At 39.8% G+C, this 23834-nt stretch overlaps 1 protein-coding gene across 4 annotated transcripts in view; it reads right to left on the bottom strand.

The window, feature by feature from the left end:
* Nucleotides 1–16936: 16936 nt before the first annotated feature.
* Nucleotides 16937–23834, bottom strand: part of LOC106699786 (C-C chemokine receptor type 3-like) — a 37890-nt gene continuing 30992 nt past the window's right edge. For 2 of the 4 annotated variants that reach the window (XM_023326075.1, XM_023326074.1), the window contains 4 exons: nucleotides 22377–22471; nucleotides 22089–22237; nucleotides 20008–20171; nucleotides 16937–19407 (listed from right to left, as the gene is read on the bottom strand). In XM_023326075.1, the coding sequence (XP_023181843.1) occupies nucleotides 18537–19407; nucleotides 20008–20171; nucleotides 22089–22121 (1068 nt within the window). In that variant the 5' untranslated portion in view covers nucleotides 22122–22237; nucleotides 22377–22471 and the 3' untranslated portion in view covers nucleotides 16937–18536. Of the gene's footprint in view, nucleotides 19408–20007; nucleotides 20172–20276; nucleotides 20471–22088; nucleotides 22238–22376; nucleotides 22472–23834 lie in introns of those variants that run through there. The other 2 variants (XM_023326077.1, XM_014470953.2) reach the window with 2 other exon arrangements.

The following is a 23834-nucleotide window of genomic DNA, read 5'->3' as shown; positions in this document are numbered from 1 at the left end:
CTGGAAATAACCAGAGCATGTAGACTTTTAACACTGTTTTACAGTAAATATGCAATTCAACAAAGTATGGTACAGTAGCACGAGCCACACAGGCTTAGCATACAGTCAACTAAGCATTATTCTGCTCTGCTGGTTTTTCACAAGAGATCAAAAAAGTTTGTTAAGTGAAGCCATACTTTTTAGACTTCATTTAAATGGCAGCAACTTTGTGACTCTGCATTTCTATATGTTTCTGCAGACATTAAAGTCTTTGACATTTTAGATGTGTGCAAAAAAGGACGACTCCTGTGATGTACATTTTTTCTTTTTTTTTTTTTTTCTTTTACCCCGGAGGCCAGATTTCCCCAAGCATAGAGTATTGGCTCAATAAGTCTTCTATAGCAGCCATGCAGGCTTGACAGGGCTTCTCACTGCGGCACAGAATAAGACAGAATGGATTATATCTAATACCGCAAAGTCTAATTCGACAAACCTTTCCTTTCCATCCCCTGGGTCCCGCTTTGCCCTGACGAAAAAAGAAAAGAGAGCAGGAAGGAAAGGGGTGGGAGGAGAGGAGAGAGACTGTAAGAAACTTCTTACATATGAAAGGCTGAGACAGTATGTCAGAGGAGCTATTCTTGCTGCTCTGCATTGCTGGGGCTGAACCATTCTTTCAATCAAAACTGGTGACATTCAAAACATTTCAGATTTTTTTTAAGTGCATTCTCTGATGCTTGTTTCCCTTCTCTCTCAAAAACACAGATGTGTGGCTCTCCTGCTCTCGTTTATGTGGGCACATTTACCAAAAGTTCATTGAAATAGTGAGAGTTATGTAAGTTCCATTTTCAGTAAAACATTTTCTCTTTTTTTTTTCTCTATAGATGGATGATGACATGTCATCTCGAATGGTTAAGTATCCATCCTGCCTAAAACTATAGAACAGACAGTTACTCTCTAGGCTTTTTTCTAATTTATCTTTTTAGGAAGTTGTTTAAAATTTGAAAACAGATGCCAACAGTACTACTGGTGGCACTGGACCTCAATTTAGCGCAAGCACCAATATGGTCCCGGACCCGGCGATATTTGCTGCATGTCTTTCCCCGTTTCCTGTCAGCCTACTTTCATATAAGGGACACTAGAGCCCACAAAAGACCCCTGGAGGGGAGAAAAAAAATACTGTAAAAAAAATCTTTTCACGCACTAGTTTATGTTTGACTTTAGACTATATTAAACTTTGTCAGATTACTAAAGGAAGGAATGTTATCTTGTTCCTTTAGCTTGGCTAACCTATTAGCCCTCACATTGTTGAACAAACCAAGATGCAACTTACTGTGTCCTACACTATAGTCTCTAAGCAAATTGTTTCTTACAGTATGTGTCTTTGTTTTAAGAACCTATCAGTTAGTCACTATGTAATATTTCTCAACTGAGGAAAAATGTAAACCAATGTAAATGTTGAGCTTGTGGTTGGCTTAGCTAGCCCTACTTCTGAATGCTAGCTGCTGCATGCAAGACAGCTATTACTTAGAAGTTCTTCATAGAACCGTGTTAGGATTCCCTGAAATGTGTTTAAAGAAGGAGCTACATGTGAATAACTTATTACGTTACATATGAATATCTTATTACATTACATGTGAATAACGTATTACTTCCCATTGGAATACAAGCGGTGAAGAGGAAGCTGCTGATGTAAACAGCAGCTTCGTCATCTGCACAAGCCACAGATTCTTGTTTTTTTTTCCCAGCAGGAATTGGGAAGTCAGTCTTTGGACACAATCTTGTCTAATTTATTTTGAGCGGTGCCACACAGAATGAGTCGCTGCTTTTGCCTTGAGCGCGTGTCACAGGAAGGCTGGGCTGCAGTCAATGCAGTGGAATTAGAGAGCGTGAACATTAAGCTGCATATTCAGAGGTTAGATTGTTGTAAATGTCTTCAAGCAGCACATACAGGATGACAGGACACTCAGTTGTGATCATCATGCTGACACGCAAACACACAAGACACACAACTCTCTTTTAGTCTAATGTCAGCCTAAGGATGCATGCATCAAAACCCGATGAAAGCTAAACGGCTGGTTCTTCAATGCTATTCTGTTCTATTCTGTTGGTACGGATGGTTCTGATAAAACGGTTTAAGAAGCTAACCGCAGAGTCTGCAAAATTAGTCTCACCTTCCTTCACACAGTGCCATCGAGTTCTAGTCGAAACCATCTATTCAGCATCATTTAGTTTCAAATTTAGCAGATTGTTGCTTCATTCAACTGGACATCAAAGTGAACACATTTGACCACATTTGTGTTGCAGAGCAGGTATCTATCAAACTGACATAAACCATTCAGTATTGCCAAATACCCAATTCCACCCATTCATTCATCTCTTTGTTGAACTTTGACCCCACAGAAAGTCATAGCACCTCAATTGTTTGTGTGACGTAGGGAGAGTAACACTACTTTACTTCCTTCAATGCCTATGTGAGGGTGTTTCAGGGAAGACTTGTCTGACAATAGAGGATTTATTTCAAACAAGCCCCTCATGGATTGCCCACAACCTGGAGAGAATTTTCAAAGTCAAATTGTGAAAAGAATCTCCATAGGAACTTTGACCACAAGCTCTCTTTAGAACACACCCATTCAGTATCATTTTTTGGTATTCCCCAACACATGGCTCTAGCTTTAACATATTTGCCCCCTCAATCTATGTCTTTGACCATCTTTAGGTACAGTTACATTGCATCTGTGACTCTCTCTGCATGGCTTTGTCTTAGGAATGTACTCCAAGTCAAAGCCAAGTCAAGACCTTAATGTTTCATCGAAAACAATACTTTGTTGGGTATCATAGTCAGTTATTTTACCAAGTCTCTGAACATCAGCAACATAAAGCCTCGGTGACAACATCTTCTGCAGGACTGATGACTGTATGCATGACCTAAATGGGTGTGTTGGTGTTGTGTATTCATGGTGTGTACACACCTAATAAACCAACAAAAAATGAGACCTTGATCAATGACTGTACAATGATCAGAGAGAAGAGTTAGAAACACCTCAACTTCTGACAGTTTTTCTTCAGGCTTGTTCTCAATATTTTCTACCTTTCTGTTCCCTCCATGCTGAGATTTGGACTCATTGCCTTCAGCACGTTTCCTCAGGGTGCATTAAGGGAAGGCAAGTTCAGCATGGAATGACTTCTCAGGATGGTGGATGGTTGAGGTATGGGCCATTAGGCTTTCTAGTTAAGCTTAAAGTGAGGGTAAAAGGCTCGCACGTTGTCAACATAATCCGACAAGGACGACTACATAAAGCACAATCACAGGTTGACAAGAAGGTGAAATCTTCGCACAATTTGTAGAAAAACTTAACAGTTCACATTTTTTGAATCAGAAACGATGTGCAGGATAATCAAATCTGTCTTACTAATCTAAATATTGCAGTATTTCTACCTGTCTAAGTAAGTTCTTTTCCACACACAGTTTAAGCTCAGTGTTTATCAGTATTTTAAAGTGAATACATTAGAACATTGTGAAGCAGCATTTCTATTAAGAATGCACGTCGAGAGAAACTAAAGGCTCCCCAACAGTTTCACACATGCTTAAAGCAGGCTAAAAGCAGATGTCCATGTTTTTGTAGGCAACACCAAACTGATAAACCTGTTGTATGTTTCATGTTCAGTTCAACATTAATGCCATTGGAACATATTTTGAACGGGATCTTCCAGAACTCTGGCGTTGCCACGGTAAACGCCTTTTGAGCGAGACTTGGACACATTTCACGGTTGCAGGATGATACTGACCACCATCTCTCCCTTTCTGCTTTTGAGCTTTCAAAAGCAAAACCTTTGTCACCACCTAGTGGAAGCACACACACTCTCTCTCTGTTAATGCCAGGAGTCCCTAGCTCTCCCTTCGTGCCTCGCTCCCCCTGCAAAAAGACATCATGATTGCCTTGAGGTTTGTTTAAGCTTGTTTACACACATGCTGGCATGAATCCTGGTTTGTGTGCAAGGTTAGTCTGGTGTGTGTAGTGAATCTATGCGACTGGCCAACTTGTGTATTGGTCCATGTCTTCATTCTGTGTGTGTGTGTAAGTGGAGAAAAGGTCATGATTACTCTTTGCAGCCAATAAGAGAAACCCAAGGAGAGTGGGGATAGGAACTGGCCAGAAGTGACCTTTTAACAAATCTGACGTTTTACCTTGTGTGTAAGGCTCTCCAGTCACATCCTGCAGCTCTGGATCGTACAAATTGTCTTTCTCTGCTCCTCTGGGCCTTCACACTGCCTCCAGTTTGTGGGAAGAGTAGCAATTGTAGTGTGTTTCATTTGTGGCTAAAGTCGGCTTCACACAGGGAAAGTACAGCAGGTATACTCACACTCTGTGTTCATGGACTACTAGACAATGTTAGACATAACCTAATACAGTTAATGTGGAATTCAGATGCTGAATACTGTATACAGTTCACATCAGATATTTACACAGACTGTATAAAAAGGAACATAATCATATTTTTTTCTCAATGTCTAACATTAAATCATTCTGAGTTTTTTCTGTTTTAGGTCAGTTAGCATTTTTACAATTATTTATATTTACCAAACACCAGCATATTTTTTTTCAACTTTAATGCATTTAAACTGTTTAGCTTGGATCAAACATTTGGGGTATCTTTCCACAAGCTTTTTATTACAGTTTGCTGGAATTTTGGCCAATTGGCCATAGACAGAAACCCAATTTCAAGGCATGTAATTTAAAAAGTCAAAATTCTTTTAAGTTATATTTGATATATCCAGCCTTTTTATAACAACTGAAGGTAACATAATTACTTGATTGTGCTATAAAATGGCCCTTTGCGGCTGGAAAACATAATACTGCTCCTTTAAGCAGGTATTAAACATACCTGTCATTAAGCCTACATTTCTGTTTTTAAAAATAGTTTTTTATTTGTCTGATGTAATATTCCCATTTTAAACATTATCTTTTCATCAGCTGTAAGAGGAAAAATATCATAGCTAACAAAAATAAAGCCTTTCAGACATCCATCTGTGAGTGTCTCTGTCTGTTGATCACAAAGTCTGGAATAAAGTTCCAAAAATAAATCTGCTTTTACATAATATTCTAATTTATTGAATGGACCTGTACAAACCTCTCGGATGCATACAAAAGCAAATTCCTATCCTTACCTCAGCGGTCTAGATCACTTTACCTTATGCAACCTACCGTTATGTAAAGTGAAGTCTTTATTGTCATTGTACATTTCTGTTCAGTGTACACAAGCACAACGAAATGTTAGTGCCCACATAGAAGCCACTATTGAAGTGCAGTAAGCCAGGGACAAAAATAATCAGGATCTGGCCAGAGGGTGCATCCTCAGCACTTTAGGACTGTTTTATAAACACTGAATGGGAGTTTTCTAAGACTGCAGCCTCCCAAAGGGATCAAACAGCACTGAGGAGTTTGCTGAGGCAGGAACTAGAAAGTGTAAAAAGGATGTTACTCTAGCTAAGATCCTTACTGCACATGGTAACCACAAACCCTGGATGACTTCTCAGGTGTGCTTGCTGCTGATGGCCCAACGTGCAGCCCTCCAGGCTGGGCAGAGGACTGCCCTCGGGGCAGAGGACTGATCAATGCTGTTAAATGTTCCTTTGCAGCGACATGTCTGTGGGAGAGGAAACACCAGGAGGATGTGGTGGGGTGTCTGAGTGCCGACGGACTACAAGATTGGACAGAGGGTCGATGATGAAGAAGCTTGACGATTTCTTTGCACCTTTGAGGCATCAAACCTGACAACCAGAGAGAGGATCAGTCCTTCCCCTCTATTAGTTGGGCCAGCCTCATCATCAGTAGAGCTGACATGCGGGTGACCTTAACCATGGTCAAACCACGAAAAGCTGCAGGTCCAGATGATATCCCAAGACGTGCTCAGAGATGGCGCTAGTGAGTTGGCAGACGTTCTGACTGATATTATCAATTTCTCTTTCAGTCAGGCCATTGTCCCCAAAGGTAGCTGTATCCTGTCTGAATGACTGCTGCCCTGAAGCACTGATGTCAATAGCGATGAAGGGTTTTGAATGGCTTGTTACACCTCACAGCCAGCCTTCCTGCATCACAGGCCCCCTTCAGTTCCCTTATCATCACAACTGCTACACTAAGGACACCATATCCACCCTACACTCAGTCATTTCCTACATGAAGACAAAGACACTTACATTTATTTCAGTTCAGGAGCAGTTCAGTAATTCCGTCATTCTCCAAAGACTAATGAACTCCTACTGGGCTGAAACACCAACACATGTCTCTGGAACCTGGACTTTTTGACCATGTTTGTTGGTAAAAACATCAGCCACACAGAGGAGAGAGGGCAGAAGATCAAGTTCCTTTGTGTGCAAATTTTGCAGGAGGGGACAAGGAATAAGAACACTTAAGCAATTATCAAACGGTCCCAGCACAGACTACATTTCTTGAGGAGGCTGAAACAAGCATCAAGTGTTGCCAAGACCTTCTACAGAGTTGTGGTTGAGAACATTCTTACATACCGTATCTCAGCATCATACTCATGCTGCAGCATGTCAGACAGGTGCTGAAAGGGTAATTGGAGTTTCCCTTTTCCCCTCACAAAGATCTTTTCCAAAACCACTGCAGGAGGACGGCACAGAACATCACACCCTCCACATAAACTGTTTGAACTGCTGCCATCAGGCAAACGTTACAGGAGCATAAAAGCTAGAACCACCAGACTGATTAACAGCTTCGTCCCACAAGCTGTTAGAATGCTAAACTACTGATCTGGTTATGCGAACCTCAGCATGTTAGGCTAGTATTTAGAGTAATTATTATTTTACAGTAACTTTATCCGGCATGTTACATCACAGCTGGCTGTTGTCATGGTCACTTCAAATAACAAAATATCTGGGCAATTTGTGCCTCTGGGATTAGGGAGCATGTGTGAATATGCAAGATTGTTTGTGTGGATGTGTTTGAATATGTAGATATGATTTTTTTTTAGGGTCTTTGGATTTTGGAAAAACATGATTTTATTTTGTCTGCACTACCATTTTATGTATGTACCATTTAAATAATAAAATCCGATCCAGATTTTTTCATTTGAAGTTCTGGCTGAGTCTCGTTTCATGTTATTGTTTTTTTCTCCCCATCAATCTGTGACATGAATTCCTGGCTGCAAAGATTAGAAGGTTAAAGGTTGTTTCTTGATTAATCTGAATGTTGGATTTGAAAGTTTCCATAGATCCCACATCCTCTACACATAGCTCTTCACTTGACTTGCTAGCATAGAGGCATTGCCACAGTTAAATGTTCTCCAGTCGTTCTCCCATTAGCCCTGTTCTCATCTGGATGTCCAAGTTTCCAAACATCTGAGGGGAACTTTGGTAATTCAGGCAGCCTACAACCAGCAGTGAGTGTGGTCTGCGAGATGGCTAATTATTGCAACGACAGTAAATATTAGTTGACTGAAAGATTAAATTGTCTCCTTGGAGGTTATCTCACATTCAGATATTTATAGTGTGTTCACACCAAATGCGTTTTGAGCGTCAGGCACGTCTGGTTTACATTCAAAGTCTATGTGGAGCATGGGACATGTGGGACATGTGTGACACGTGGGACTCGTTGGACGTTTTGGATGTGTCAAACACTCAAAATGCTCCAAACGCTTCAAATCGTGCCGCAATGGTCCTCGACGCGCCTCCACATAGACTTTGAAAACGCGTTTGGTGTGAACGAACCATTAGAATCTTGTTCACTCCAAACATTTTTTGGTAATACTTTAAATGTTCCAAAGTTTCAGCACAATGTTAGACATAAAAGTATAAAACATATATATGAATGTATGAGTAATGATGAAGCCTACTCTTGCTAACATATCTTGCAAAGCTTTATTTATAATGGAAGGTGAAAGAAAATCACCCTGTATGGTTATCAGCAAGACATTGAACATTAGAGTTAATAGAAATATACAATTAGTCTCGAGATGTTATCATGATGCTGATAATATAAATAGTAAATATCAGAAAAAAAGCTTCTTAAATAGATCATTTGTTTTAACTGTTAAGTGTACAAGTAAGCTCACGTAATCCTGGGAGACATCAGTTAATCATGAAGTGTCAGATTGTGGTAATGTGGCCTCGTTTTTCCTTTTGAGTTCAAGTGATGTTTTTTATATTTGTTGCTTAGGATTGTTGTTATGTTTTGAAGTGTTTATTGTTGTGTTGCATGTTTTTGAGGTCACGTGCCACGCGCACCCGGAGACGCCCACTGCATCAGCACAGGTGTTCCGCATTCTGATTAAGCAGCGTGCAGACTGGGACTGGGATAAAATCATCGATGGTGAGACATCTAGACAAAAGAGGCGGACGGACTTGGGCTGTTTTTTTGTGGAGGACGGCACGAGCAGGCTCAGGAACTAGCGACGAGAGGACGGGTTGCCAGGAAGCGCCATCCGTCGGGTTGCTGTTGGAGGCCGCGGGTTACTCGACTGGTCGCCGTTGAGAAGCGTGTGGCCGGCTGGAGGAGCCGTCGGGACCAGGGTGCGGCTGAGGTTCACCAGAGGCTGGAGCTAAGCATCTATTTTATAGACTCGTTTTGACTTGGTTACCAAGGACTGCCTGCGCCTCCTCTTTCTTTTGATTTCCTGTTTTTAAAATAAATTATTGGAACTTTTACTGGTTGTTGGAACTCTGTTCACAATCCCTGCTAGTCCATATTGGGTACTCCACTCGGGTGCCACAAGATGCCATTTGAAAGGTTTAAGTGCAGATCAGATCATGCAGGTCATGTTATTTTCGTTTCATTAATATGTCCAGGTTTATGAGCTAACTCCAACTTCATGACCTTAAAAGCCCACCGCACAGAGCCTGGCTCCCCCACTGAGACCTGAGAGCATCAAAGGTTACTGAACTTTGGAGAAAGAAAATAATTTTCAGGATGTTAAGTCTGTTATACTAGAAAACAACACAAAACCATGCTTTGAATCCATAAGGCTGGGTGTTTTTCTAAAATCTAATTGTATTCAAAAGTAAGTCAGGGTTATTTGTGATGTTGTGAGTTTGATTTTGACAAATGATGATGGTTGCTGCATGTGTTGCTGATCATCTGGTAGTTCTAGCGTGGGAAAGATGGTTAAAGGTGAGCACCACAGTAATGTAACATGTCTGGGAAAAACAAAACCACCACAAGCCACCCTGCGCACAAAGATTTTTTTGTGAAATTGAAGAAGTTATTGAGAGTGACCATCTTTAATTAAGGTAGCCTCTTTCACCCTGAGAGGAAACCTTGCAGCTCTAAGCTGGGAAGCCCTGTACACTCATACCACCAACCACCAAAATTATATTTAGGACTTTATCTATGCCACTATAACACAGGAATATGGTTTCATATATTCTACACCATACCATTCTGACTCTTCCTGTATTTTTAGTCATCCCGTTGGAACCTCTGCCCCAGCGCCCAATCTTTTGTCGGCTCTAATGGGTTTTTCCCAGGACTGCACTGAACTCAACGCCATTCATCTTCCTGTCAGTTGTGACCAGCTAACACTTTACCAGCTAAAGAAAAAAAAAAAAAAAGATCCTGTCACAACTATGTTTCACAACAGTCATGTTTTGTCATTCAAACTTTGAGAAAAACTTTTAAAATGTCTCTAAAACGAAGAATAAAAGGATAATGTGAATTAAGTGCATTTCCATCTAATGGTTCAAAGCAAATCAGCCGTGATTCCATCAGATGTTGACACTACGTATGGCTGTAGTAGACAGGAAGTAATAATAATGATAATAAGAAGAACTCAAACTAATATAGCGCCTTTTAGGACACTCAAAGATGCTAAGTAGAGGTTGCGAACTAGCATGGACCACACATCTCAGAAAAGTGGAGAGAGTAATCCATGGATGTTTGGACTTACAGACCCACCAGAGGACAGTGGCTTCTGCTGCATCGAAAGTTTTCTGGAAAATGTGTCGCCTTCTCCACATAAGCGCATTAACACAACACAAGTGAGCTTAAAAACTTTTGAGAAAAAGAGGAAGTTATTTCAAATGTTGCCTCTTTCGTCAGCCTATTCTATTGCGATACTTCAAAAAGAGAAACATGGTTATTGTCTAGTCGGTGTATTGATGGTGAATTGCGGCGTTAGTTTTCTGCTATATATTGTATAGAGGCCAGATTTGATCGGGGCCCCTACACACACAGATTTTCTTTCCATTTCTGGAAGATGGATTGATCAGAGCTATGATGTCAATGTTTTACTCTCCATAGCTTTGCCACTGACATGTCAGCTGTGATCCTTGGTCTTCATGAAAGCCAGCTGATCTTCCTGACATGTATGAGTCCACTCCTAAGGCTGTACTTAAACATCTCACCGGGCAGTGTACTGCTCCCTGAGACTGTTAAATACAGCCAACCTCAGCTCCATTAGCATTTATATGGATCCAGCCGGCACACACAAAGGAGGTAATTGGGAATATCATCACCTTCATTATCTTCTCAGTGTGTCCTAATGTCAGTGTCCTTATAGTTAGCCAGCTGTGCCCATCAAAACAGTTAATTAAGAGGACACAAATTATTTAAGCAAGAAAGCAGTCGCTGCTGGAGTCTGAAATTTAGAATATTACACATCATAAATAGATGGCAAGCTGGGCTTAAAATGCTGCAGCTATTAGATTTTTGGATGATTTATGATGTTTGGTTTTGTAAAGCTTTGAGCTGCCGATACCATTAGGCACTTCACATCTCTATAAAATATAATTGTAATTTAGGAAATGTGAGGACAAACTCAAAATCAGATCATGTTTTGGTATTTTAAAACAATGTGAGGCCAGTTTGGGAGTTTAGCTTTTATGTCACCTGCTTGTCCAAACACTAACAGATGTCATAAGAAAAAAAGGGATGAATTGCTATTAACCTATTTTCATTCATGTAGAGTAAGGCCTCTTTTTCCCATGAAGCACACACTGCATTGGGAAGAAGTCCTTTTCCCAGCTGGCAAAGTAAACGAACTTTGGTATAAATATTTGTTTATAAAGTTAATGACCGGTAAGAAGTCACTTTGCTCATGAAATGTGAACTGACTTCAGTTTTACTGGGTTTTTCTTTCCTCTCAATAACCTGAATTTATCTCCATCGATCTTCCCTTCAGTTACAACCAGCTTCCCAGTACAGTATGATACACAAAACTGAGCGTACAATTTCCAAAGGCTCAGCAAATATACATTACAGGGTTAGAGAAACGTCCTCAGAAACACTGTTGGTGTGAGGAGGAAAAGTGGGATTAAAAAGAAGCACTTCTCTGCTTTCATACAAGGTCTACTTAATTATATTTGATAGAAAACCTTTTTTGTTATTTTCTGTTAATCTCATTTGATAAAGCAAGAAAGAATCTCTTGTTGTTTAATTAGTATCTTGCTGTCAATTAAAATAAAAAGTGTCAGACATTTTGAGTATAATTAATTCTAGCTCTTTTGTTAAACAGAAGTTATTTAATTATGCTCCCTGAACTATGAGCTTTCCACTGCATAGTGACATTTATCACATATTCAGGGACATCAACATATTGATTCCAAGTAAGCTGGAGCGCTCTGAGAACCATCGGAGGAAGGGAGAGGGAGTCTTAGTTAGCATAACAGCTAATTATAACGTTGAACAGAATGACCTTGGGAGCATCTTGGCTAATCGCTCCGAGTGGACCCAGGGGTCTCTGGACGGAGAGACGGAGAGAAGGAAGAAGAGAAGGGACGAGAGCGCATGGGAGAGAAAGAGAGAGAGAGCTAGAGAATGAGATGAAAGAGGCAGACACAGCGCTTTGGGCTCAGCGTGGCAGAGTGTGTGACGGCTCAGTCAGGAGGCACTGAGGGAGAAATGAGATGGCTCGGGTCCACTCACAGCAAAAGTATACACACATAAACACACACGCACACAGTTTGCATATCCAACAAAGCAGTCTGCTCCATGAAGGGTCTATTTTGAATGTTGTTTGTGTGTCCTCCCACGTGCCTCAGTATTCCACACCAGATTTCATGTGAAAGACTGTAAAGTCAATTCAGAGACTGGACTGACTGGTCGTGTTTCCATTCACCATGCAATTGCACAAAAGTGGAATTACAAAAATACATTTGTTTAATGGAAAAATGTCAATTAAAAAAAAAAAAACTCACGTTGTTGGATATAAGGTGTTTACACTAGGATGAGGTGGTTTAAAATAGGTTTCTTTTGCAAAAGTGTGATGGAAACACTCTTTTTGCATCTGATGACTTACAGGATCAACAACCAGAGGCTACTGCTTGCAAAAAAACAAAGACGACGACAGCTGGAGGATCATGGCGGACTATGTTTTTTAATGACTTATTGCTTGAACAAACATCTTCATGCGTAATTTGAATTGTGTCTCTTATTTAATGGAAACAATGCAATTGCGAAATTGTGTTTTTTCAGGATTAGCAGACGTTTTGTGCACATTTGTGTCCTTCTCTCAGTCACTGCTCATTTCTTACACACAACTGCATAGTTACCTGTTAACACAAACAGAAAATTAGCTGCACTGTAGCAGCTCTATGAAGGAATGTTTGTTGAAGATGGTCTGCTGAAGTCGAAACTGAGAACAGAAATAAAAGGTGACTTAAATTGCTCTTAAGGTGCAATGGTTGTTGAAACCACAATATTCTGAAAATATTGTGGTTTTTCATCTACAAATAGAAGACCTTAGTGCTGCATTGATTTATTGGGAGGGATGATGGGCAGTTGGTTGTTACTTTGAGTTTCCAGTTTCTTTAAAAAAATAATGATGCCACAATCTCTCTCCGTTAGGCTGGCGTTCCAAACTTGAGCATTGTGGATGTGTGTTTTGGAGTGAGGAATCATGCCTCTCTCTGTGGATACTAGACAACTCAAGGTTAGACAGTTACCAGAACAACGACTGTCTGACTGCACGGTGTAAAGTATTGTGCAGTAATATGGATTATGGTATGTGGCTATTTTTAGGGATTTGATCTCTTAATCATGCATCATACTAAAAAATTTTTTGGACTTGTCCAAAGTTACCACACAGGTCCATAAGGACATGGAGAAACAGGTTTGGTATGGAAGAACTTGGAACCAGGTTGAATAGGGTTAGGGTTAGGTGAAGGCAACAGAAGGATCCAGTGAGGAGGGAGTGGGGAGAGGAGATAAAATACCAGGAGTTTGATGACTACAAAATGGACTGGTACTAATTAGGAGGCAGGGTTCAGCAGGAGGAGAACAGGAGGAGAGAGAAAGCGGTGGCACAAGCCTCAACATGAGCAGAAGTTTGTCAATATTCAACTAATGTCAAAAAACAAAAAAAAATATTGAGCTGTTTCCATTGAGTAAGAAATGCATTTAAAATCACATGTGAATAATTTTGTTCACACAAGAAGTCATTAAAAAACGTTATCCTCCAACTACTTCCTGTCGTCTTCTTCTTGGTTTGCGCCAGTGGAAACATCTTGCTGCTGACGGTTCTTGATCATGTGACTTGTGTGCAAAAAAAAGTGTTTCCATTTCTGTTGTGCAAAAATAAAAGAAAGAAAAAAAAAACAATATTTATATACTATAGTAGCTAAATTGTAAAATATTGATTGACATGTCTGAGTCAGGGATTTTATTAGAAAAAAAAATTGGGCATATTATATTGTGTGGATATTTTACCTTTGCATTTTACTTTAGTTTATCCAGGATAAGCTACTACAAGAGGTAAAAGAAGTCCAGTAATAAACTCAGACACAGGTACATTTGAAATACCATGGGATCTGAAAGCTCAACAGACAGCCATTTTGAATCTTAGGTTTATGTATTTATCTTACCAAAGCTGTAGGTGGTTGCATTGATTCAGAGGGTGTAGTCTGCCCACACACAGACTGCCCCGGATCCGTGTTATTTATACAAGAGCGCGTCTTTTTGGTGTCCACAGGAGTAATGCTCTGCTGTCAGCCGAGAGCCGAAAGAGGAGGAAGGAGGTTGTATTTGCAGTGAACCTGAGTCCAGCAGGTCCACAGAATAAACTGAGCTGATCTACGATGTCACTGATGTTATCAGAATGCCAAAGAGTGTTTCACTATTTTCTGTTTGTCTTATTTCAAAATTCCTCCATCATACTGGTACACCTCGAAAAATGTGAAAATCATGTAAAAGTGCAAAATTTCAGATGGCTAAACTGTCGTTTTGTATAGATTCATTACACATTGAATAAAATGTTTCAACCTTTTTTTGTCTGATTATTGCTTACAGGTATAGAAACCCCAAAATTCAGTGTCTCAGAAAATGTAAATATCACATTAGACCCATCAAAAATGTTTGTTTTAAGCACAAATTTCAAATATGTAAACTTCTATCCTCTCGATATTTGACTGGGGCTCCTCTTGCATGAATTGCTGCCTCAATGCAGCTTGTCATGAAGGCGATCAGCCGCCAGATCCTGGAACTTTGATTTCCAAATGAAATGCAGAATTTTCTTTCGTGATTCTGGACCTTTGTGTCACAGTCCACTTCCTTTTATCCTTAGCCCCGATCAGACGCCTCTGACATTGTCTCTGGTTCAGGACAGGCTGAGTCTGTTTGCAGTGGCTCTTCTGGAATGGATTTCACTTGACAGTCCTCTCCAAGCTGTTCCTGGCCCACTTCTTTTGAGCTCAACTTTCTGTTAACATGGTTGGATACAGAACTCTGTGAACAACCACAACCATCTAATTGACCTTTTGTGAATTCCCTTCCCTGTGAAGGATGTTGATGACTCCCTCTGACATCGGTCCAGTCAGTAGATTGTGTAGCCGACTGACCCAGAGTGAGAGACTGTTTAAAGGCCCATGCAACCCTTGCAGGTGTTTGCAGTTAATCAGCTTATTAAGACATGACACCGTGAGTTTCCATTAATAACTTTCCTATATATAGTTTTCTGACACACTGAATTTTGCTTTTTCACCATCTGCAAGCCATGATCTTCAAAACTACAAGAAACACAGGCTTAGAATATATTATTCTATATGTGAGATGATTCGATATAACATCTGACATATTTCACTATATGAGATGAATGGCAAAAAATATTGCACTTTTATGTAATACACCATTTTTTTAGATGTTCTAGTACTCTCGTGCTGATATCCATTTTTTATTCTAATCCACTGTTATAGCTGTAATGTTTCATTATGACCACTAGAGGGGAGCAGAGCTCTGATTGGTGTCTATAAACTCCCTGACTTCTCTAAGCTCTGTTGCAGATCCATCACTCCATGTGTGATTTGGTTCAGAGGGGTTCCCACCCTGTGTGTATAGCCATAATATTACCCGAACTCATAGACACTGAACTGACCTTTGACCTGAATTAACAAACACTCATTACCCCGATGGCTCTGCAACATTAATTAGATGGACTCATAAAGATGCTGGTCTAAATAAATTACCTCATTATGCTTGTGCTGTGGTTAGTAAAATTTATACATTCACACATAAAACTGTACAAACAAGACAGCTGGATCTTGATGCTGTGCCATATTTCCAGCTTTTTATGATGTAAAAAATATGAGGTCATTATAAATGGCTTCAAACCTGTGTTTGAAACACGATTTTTTATCCAGTGAAATTTATCTAAAACAACAAACAGATCTGTTAAGGGGAGAATATATATATATATATATATATATATATATATATATATATATATATATATATATATATATATATATATATATATATATATATAAAGGCAGATAATCTGGCTGAATAAGTGTGCTCTGCATTAAACTAATACTTCTGTTTCAGTTCAAGCATTCAGTATTTCTTTGACACATTTCTGTTATTATTCGACATCTTGACCAAATGTCTGCCCTATGAACTTTAGAAAATGATCAGAATCATCCAGACTCTTGAGACGTTTCTTGTCTGCAGACTTCTTCCGAAGATTTTCAGTCAAATTTAGTTGTAGGATCTGATCTTGTCATTCCAGATTTCAATTTGACCTCTCATGAAGTTCATCAAGTCACATAATTTACTTTGAACTCCCAGTGAAAATGGGATTCTTAGAAGATTCTTAGAAGATGCCTAATGGTTCATCCACCTTTATAAAAATCCAGTAAAGCAGAAAAGAAAAGCAGAAGTTGTGAATGATGACATTGATTTTCTGCGTGGTCTGCCTGTAGTTTTAACGAGGCCAGCGAAGGAAATGAACTAGACTATTCAGTCCGTTAATTCTAAATATTGAATTAACTTTGACAGTCGCCTCGTTCGACTGCGCCCTTCTCTCTTCGGAGTGGAGGATTGTCATTTACAGTAGTGTCCATTTCCAGTAAGCTTCATAGCGTTACGTACGTCACACCACCGAACTTTAGTGATTGGGTAAGAATTAAAACTTCAACAGAATCCACTCCTCCAGGAAGCAATCACTTCTCAATAGCTGAGGGTCCAGACCTTTTGGACAAAACAAAGGGTAGAACAACAGGCTGGTTTTCATCAGGCTAATTTAGTACCTCAGCCTTCAGAGGAGCATTACCAATTTAATCCACCACTATGATGATAGTAGTAGACAAACCACCAATAGTATGTCAAAAATGCAACATAACAAGGCCTGTTATAGCTTGCCCATTGCATTCTTGCTGAAATACATGGAATATAACAGCCTTTCTCCTCCTGGAGCTGCTGCCTGGTGGATGGTTTGGAGTGAATGACGGCAAAGTGCGTAGCGGGTGTAAGCATACGGGTGGAGCAGAAAGAACCATTGATCACTGGATTGGACATCACGTTACTCAAAGTATGAAACACAGGCCTTTTTGCCATGAAGTTAGACATAATGCTAAAAGCCTGGTTATCAAAACACAAATACTTTGTGTTCCTGACTTTTTTCATTGTGGGAAGATTTAAATTAGTCAATAAACATTTTGCTCTAAATGTACACAAAGTCTCCGTCTACAACACTCAAAAAGAATTTTGAACAAATTTATTTGTACAGCACATTTAAAACAGCAATTGACCAGAGTGCTTCACAATTTACACCATCATAACATAAAACAAGCATTAAAACAATTAAACAGTGTCAGGAAAACATCTATATTGATTATGTTGATGACTTTGTGAGGTTTGTACAGCAGAGATAGATGATCCAAGACGATGCCAACTCAGCTGCAGGTAAGGTGCACATGCATTTGCACCACATAAATGATATACATGCCAAAGGAAATGGCCATTTGCTGATTAGAGATTGTACATAAATTAATTATGCATTAAGTTAATTTACAACATCTGAGTTAAATGGAAGCATACCTGAGGATGCATTTTTAAGGCGACAAATAAAACCTACTTCTTCCTCCTGGAACATTATGGAAAACTTTTTTATCAGTTTACTGAAAAACCACATGTTTGGTTCATCTTTAGGTCCAATTTCCAGATACCTGAAGGTGCCATGTTTATCCGTGTAAATGTTGCATGTAAGGCTATGTAACTAGAAGTAAAACACAGCATGGGAATGTCCAGCAATCAGGTTCTGTGTTTCATATATTAACATGTTTTGGAGTGAAATGTGTGAATCATCCTCACAATCTAACCTAACAATCTGCAGCTGGTATGAAGACAACCTTTTCACCCTGATACAAGATCTGTAGCAACATATGCTGAAAGGCCACGCTGCAAGGTAGACAGCACTTTTAACTGGTCCTGTCACCATAACAAATTTTGCTGTATGATAAATCGCCCCAGTAAGTATGGTAAGAAACTATAACATTGCTCTCTTATTGTTGACGATTTTTAAACAATATATTGATAATGTCAAAACAATGCAAGTTTGCTCTCTCAAGACCAGTTAAGGATTAATTTTGTACAGAACGCTTAACACTGGAACTGAAGAGGTTTTAAATAGCCAAAATGAAGCACGACCAGAAACAAAAAGCAAACTGAAATAAGAACACACACACAACAGAAGCCATAAATAAAATGAATTACAAAATCTCTGTAAACAAATTGTCCCTCCTAAAAATGTTAATCAACAGAATGAAAATTACAGAGCTCATTTTAATTTGAATTGCTTGTCGTGATAGGCTTACTTGTAACATTATAAACCAGGTAACAGATGAAAATGAACAAAACGATTGAGTGATGAAACTAAAATAGAAAGGATAATGAGATAACATTCATTATACTTGGAAAATAAAGAGGCAAGCTTCCAAGCCTGGGAACATAATCCCAACTTTAAAGTACAGGCTTGGCAGAATCGTGTTTTGCTGCTGGGGAGACTGGTGCACTTTACAAAATAAATGGCATAACACTCGAGATCAACCAGAAAGCTAGAGCTTGTCTTTGAAATCAGTGAAATAAAACCAGATGACCATAACCTACTGAACCTTTACAGCAAACAAAACCACAGAAATTATACAGATGTACAGTGGTTAGGCATTTTTTCTGTCCACCATCTTGTTCTTGTTTACATTAGCTTTTTGCATTTGATCTGGGTCCACTGCAGCTGAGCTGTTGACATACAGGCTTCTAATTTTAGGAACCTGGTCAGAAACTCTCCTGTTATAGAGCTACTGATTGGTGGGACACAGTGGTCGACCCTAAAACTTACTCATTGCTGATCAAGGTTTCGTCTTTTGTTGGATTTTTTGTTGGCAGGGTAGCTGGGCTGCATTCAGCCAGAGAAATGTCTGTTTTCATTCGTGGGAAACATTTCACCAACAACAGTCTGACACGATCTTGGAATTTCGCCCCTAGCAACGTGTAGAAGAAAGGACTGATGCAAAAGTAAAAGTACGCCATGTTACGAGTGATCTGAAGGGCGTAACCGAGTTTCTGTGATTCCTCACAGCTATTGGGTTCATGTTCCAGAAGCACTACAACAATACTGAATGGAGTACAGCAGATAAAACACAGCAGTATGATGACTAAGACCAGCCTGACTGTCTTAAATTTAGAAGCTATTCTTGTTGATATGACAGTGATTGTGATCCTGACGTTGCAGTAGATAATAGCAGCCAGAGGGAGGATGAAGAACACAAAAAGCTGGATATAAAATCCAGTAGTTACCACTACATCCAAATTCGGGAGTTCAATGGGATAATAATCACAATGCATTGAACTGTTTAAATATGTGAAAGTGTTGAGGGAAAGCATCGGCCTGATGCAAGCCAAACCACTCACCAGCCACACCACCACACAGGAAATGACTGCGTAACGTCGATTCCTCACATGAGCAGCAGGCAGTGAATACACAACAGCCAGGTGTTGGTCAAACATCAGCAGAGTTAAAAAGAAAACTGAGCTGTAGAAGCCCAGGTAGTAGGCACTGAAGACGATCTTGCACATAGCTGAGCCAAAAATCCATTCAGACATCTGCATGTAGACGGCCACAATGGGAAGGCTGCTCATGAAGATGAGGGAGGACGCCACCAGGTTCAGCAGCAAGATGTTGGTCACAGTGATCAGCTTCTCGAAGCTGGGATGACAGACAGAGAAAGAGAAACATTATTTATAAGTAGCTTTTTGGCAGATTTGGTCTGATTTGTCCGGATATAAAAATGTAGGTACGACTTCATCACTACACTAGTGATGGGACTTCTGGCTCTTTGAGACAAATCTTCAGGATCCGTTCACTTCAAAGACCTGCTCACGTGACCCATCTTGAAAATGTACATTTTTCTGAAAACAAACTATTTTATCTTTCTGGGCCGTGTTTTCCCTTTTTACATTAAGACTCAGATGTAATTCATTACGTCTCGTCTGCTAGTATTCTGCTAATGTATTTCTTAAAAGTGCAGCCAGTCTCCCTACAGGAATAAATCTGTGAAAGTCTTGCAAATGTCGGACTCTGGACCTTTTTCTCAATTCACTTCATGTCACAACCATTGCTGACATTTCAAGTTCAACTTGAAATGTCCAACTTCTAGGCAAAATGTGTCAAACATATTCATTATGTCAGGTCCTGGATTGTTTTTCAGTTGTTTGATGAATTGATTCTAGTTCCATTATTATTCTGTGTTCTTTAGACTCGTTAATTTGATTTGATCAGCTTTGTTTCTGTTTTACTTCGACTCACCGGTAGATGATGAACAGAACAAGCCCGTTGCCAAGCAGACTGAAGATGAACATGAAGTAGTAAAGGATGGACAGCTGAGCTCCCAGCCTGTTGTCGCCGTCTCTGCTGCACGGTGTAACCTCTTGACTTCCATTAGTACTGTTTGGTAACATTTCTATCTTTACCTAAAATCAGCCACAAATAAAAACAAAGAGTTAGACGTCCAGTGCCATACTTATAGGAAAATATTAAATTATTTAAAAAAACATAAATGTTGGTAGTTGACTTACGGCTTGAAGAGCTGAGAACCTTCAGATTCTGGATGTGTCTGATAACTTAAACCCTCAGTAACAAGTTACCAAACTAGAGGAAGTTCGTCAGTTTTTGTTGTATACAGATGAAATCTGATATTTACATGTACTGAATAAAAAGACACACCTTTTTGTACTCACTGTCTGAAGTTAAGTCAGCTCAAACTTTCTGTGTTTTTAGATCAGCTGGAATTACTAAAATTATTTTTATTTGTTACATGCCAGAAAATTTGGCCAAAACATTTTTCAGAATTTTTATTGTGACTTTCCTTGAATTCACAGTCTTACATACGTTTCGGTCAGCATCAGGGATAAATGTCTTTTGAACTGTATGTCAAAGTTATAAAATTATTTCTAAAAAATGTTCTAGATGAGTTTTGAGTGTAAGTAAATATCTGGTTTCAGTTGTACTGTATGTACAAAAATGATGAAAAACAGCAGAGTCTGTCAACACAGCTCCTTACAAGGAAATTATTGTTCTAATGGTTCACCTGCTCAGAGGTAAGCAGACTACTGGGGATAAATGTCAGCGATGAGCCTGTAGCTAAGAAACTAACTGAAAAAGCACCGAATTATTGATAAATTTACAATAACAAATGCTTCTGGTGAGACAAGAGGACATCAGAGGGCTAAAACCACCATTTCTTGTGTCATACAGTTAACCATGAGATTGACCAATATCTGGTTGCAGATTTTGTAACCTTCTGATTTCTCAATACCAATTCTTGTCTTTCAAAATACACAACAACAGCAACAGCAAGTCGAAATTGTTTTTGACTTGCTGAATTCATTTATCATTTATCTCTCCGTTATAAAAATGTACAAATCTGAAATCATCCAGGCTATAAAGCATAGGTATATGTGCACATGAAACATCATTAAAAACAATTAAAACATAACTCTTTCAATTCTCTCTAGCACATTTTTTTATTTTCATTTATAGACCCTTGTACTACACTTTGCTGTGGAGGGTCTGTTGAGAAAGGATTGTTTCCTGGAAATGATTGTTGTTGAGGTTCTAAATTTTATCCAGTTGCTAATGTTTGCCTGTGACTTATGTAATGTGTTAGTTCCACACTAACACAGGCTCACCGGGAGTTGCCTGCGTTGTGAACAACAATCCTCCACTGAGAAGAAAGAAGCATTGAGCCGAAGATGCGACCGTTACTGTAATTCAATATTTGGAGGCGTGGCCAATGCGGACTGCATGGCTTCATTCCCTTCCTTCTCTGCCATCGCTAAAACTACAGGTAGACCACAATTCAAGTACAACGCCGAAAATCTACGTCATCATTCACAACTGCTTCTTCTGTTTGTTGATTGGCAATTGGAGACAATCCAAGTCGAAGGGAGAAAGCGAGAACGTTTTAGGAGAGAAATTGCACAGGAAGGCAATGGCCAGGCTCAGAAAGTTGTAATGTACCAAAGAAGGCCTTGTCTTGGAAAAGTAAACACCTAATTGATTATATTTGTTCAAAATATGACAACTGTCCTCTTGTGAAAAGGGATCACCTCAGACATTGGAGCTCTGCAGGATCCTGGATGTCCCAAAGCACCTTTTACTTTCTTTAGGGAAAACTAGAAGCTCTGATTTTCTCTTTGGGGCCTGGTGCTCCAGGCTCACCTGGAGGTTCCTCTATGCTTTTACTCACCCTGAGGTTGGAGCCGGGAGTTTTGTGCAGGACACAGTCAAAAGAGAATAATAAATACATTTTGGTCTTAAATTAGTCAATCCGGACTCTTCACAGAATCTTCTGATAAGTTCTAGTTCACAGAACTCCTCAGACATACCTCACCAGTTAGTCTGTTTAAGCTCTGCATCATTCTGCATGTTAAGCTTTGTTCCAGCTGCTGCCTGCCTGAGTTTCACACACTGATATGTGTCCTTCTTCTGTGTGTGTGACTGGTTATACTATTTAACCACTCCATGTCTTCATTCTCTGTGTGTGTGTGTGGTGTGTGTGTGTGTGGGGGGGGGGGGGGGGGGGGGGGGGGGTAGACAGAGAGAGATTGAAAAGGTCATGATTCCATCTTGCCTCCAATAAGAGAAAACCAAGGACAGTGGGGAGAGGAACTGACCAGCAGTGACCGTTAGCAGTCCCATGATCCTCCATGTGTGTCCGGACCTCCACCCACATCCTGCAGCTCAGAGTGCAACTCAGCTCCTTCTATTACTGTAAGAAACAGGAAGAGAATCTAATTGTGATTGACAGCAGCTCCTCGGCGATAGTGAATGTGTAAAACATCTACACTTCTAAAGTGTCAAATATGATTAGTCGTTATGTTTCAGTCAACATAACATATGACTCTACGCTGAAGTAGATTGTTGTTGATTAGAATACAACGCAGAACCATCGGGCTGCAGGTCTGGTATCTAACAATATCGCTCAAAAAAGTAAAAAAAAAAAAAAAAAAGAAAGAAAAAAAATGAATTTTCAAATCCTGTTCTTTTTAAAGATGCATTGATCTAATGCATCTGTATCTAATGCATCTGTATCTATTCTGTATTGGGCCCAATATTGACAAAGATTAACACAAATAATTAATGGCGAGAGAGAAAAAAATGAGAGAGAATGAGATGAAAGAGGCAGACACAGAGTGACAGACTGGATGACGGCTCAGTCAGAAGCCACTGATTGAGGAATGAGACGACTCAGGTCCACTCACAACAAGGTTCATAAACCTACACGTTTCCCCCAAAACGCACTACTTAAATTCACTTTATATACATTCAACAAAGAAGTCTGCTGCAATGGAAAAAAAATTCTGCAATGGCTGATTTATGTGGCTGACAGAGAGAGAAACCACATCTACAGTAAAGCCCCAAATGAATCACCCCTCTGTTAGACTGAGATGTAAAGTCACATTTTGAGTTCATCATTGAGGATCCTATTAAAAAAGAGGATCATTTTATGCTAGCGTTGGACAAAACGTTTGGCTCTTTTCCTCTTTAATCTTGCCCGGGATCTTCCGAGTCCTTGGCGAGTGACGCTCTCCGTGCAGCGACGTGCAGCGACCGCGTGCTGGTAAAACGAAACAACAACAAAACGTGTTGACGTCACAGATCACAGAGTTTAATCTCATACAAAGCAATCGACAACAAAGCTGCAGAGGAACGGAGATATGCATTTTCTCATAAAAATAAGACACACAAGGGAAGACACACGAAACACATAAGACAGACAAAGGCGCCCACGTGGAGTAAAAAGATGGAAAAAAACTCTCCCTCTCCGGTGATGACCTGAAACTATATACCAAAAGGGTGTTTCCCTATTTAATATATGCAGTCAAGGCGTTCCGTTCTTTGACCTATTAGAAACTCCGTAGGGACTCAGAAAACTTGGACAGTCCCCTCATTATGGCAAAGGTGTCTGTTTTTTTTATCTACGTAAGAGGGCGGACCACTTCGTGCCCATCGCTGCCTGATACGGAAGATCCCTGGCGCCAAACGTCCTAAGATGAGATTTCACAGACCCCTCCGTAGCCCCCACTCCCATTGGGATGCAAATTTATTGCTCTGTTGTGTCAATGGGGAAG

The sequence above is a fragment of the Xiphophorus maculatus genome, chromosome 21 (genome assembly GCF_002775205.1).
Source record: "Xiphophorus maculatus strain JP 163 A chromosome 21, X_maculatus-5.0-male, whole genome shotgun sequence".
Taxonomy (NCBI): domain Eukaryota; kingdom Metazoa; phylum Chordata; class Actinopteri; order Cyprinodontiformes; family Poeciliidae; genus Xiphophorus; species Xiphophorus maculatus.
Note: the sequence above shows the minus strand (reverse complement) of the source record. Positions and strands in the feature narration are given on the sequence as shown.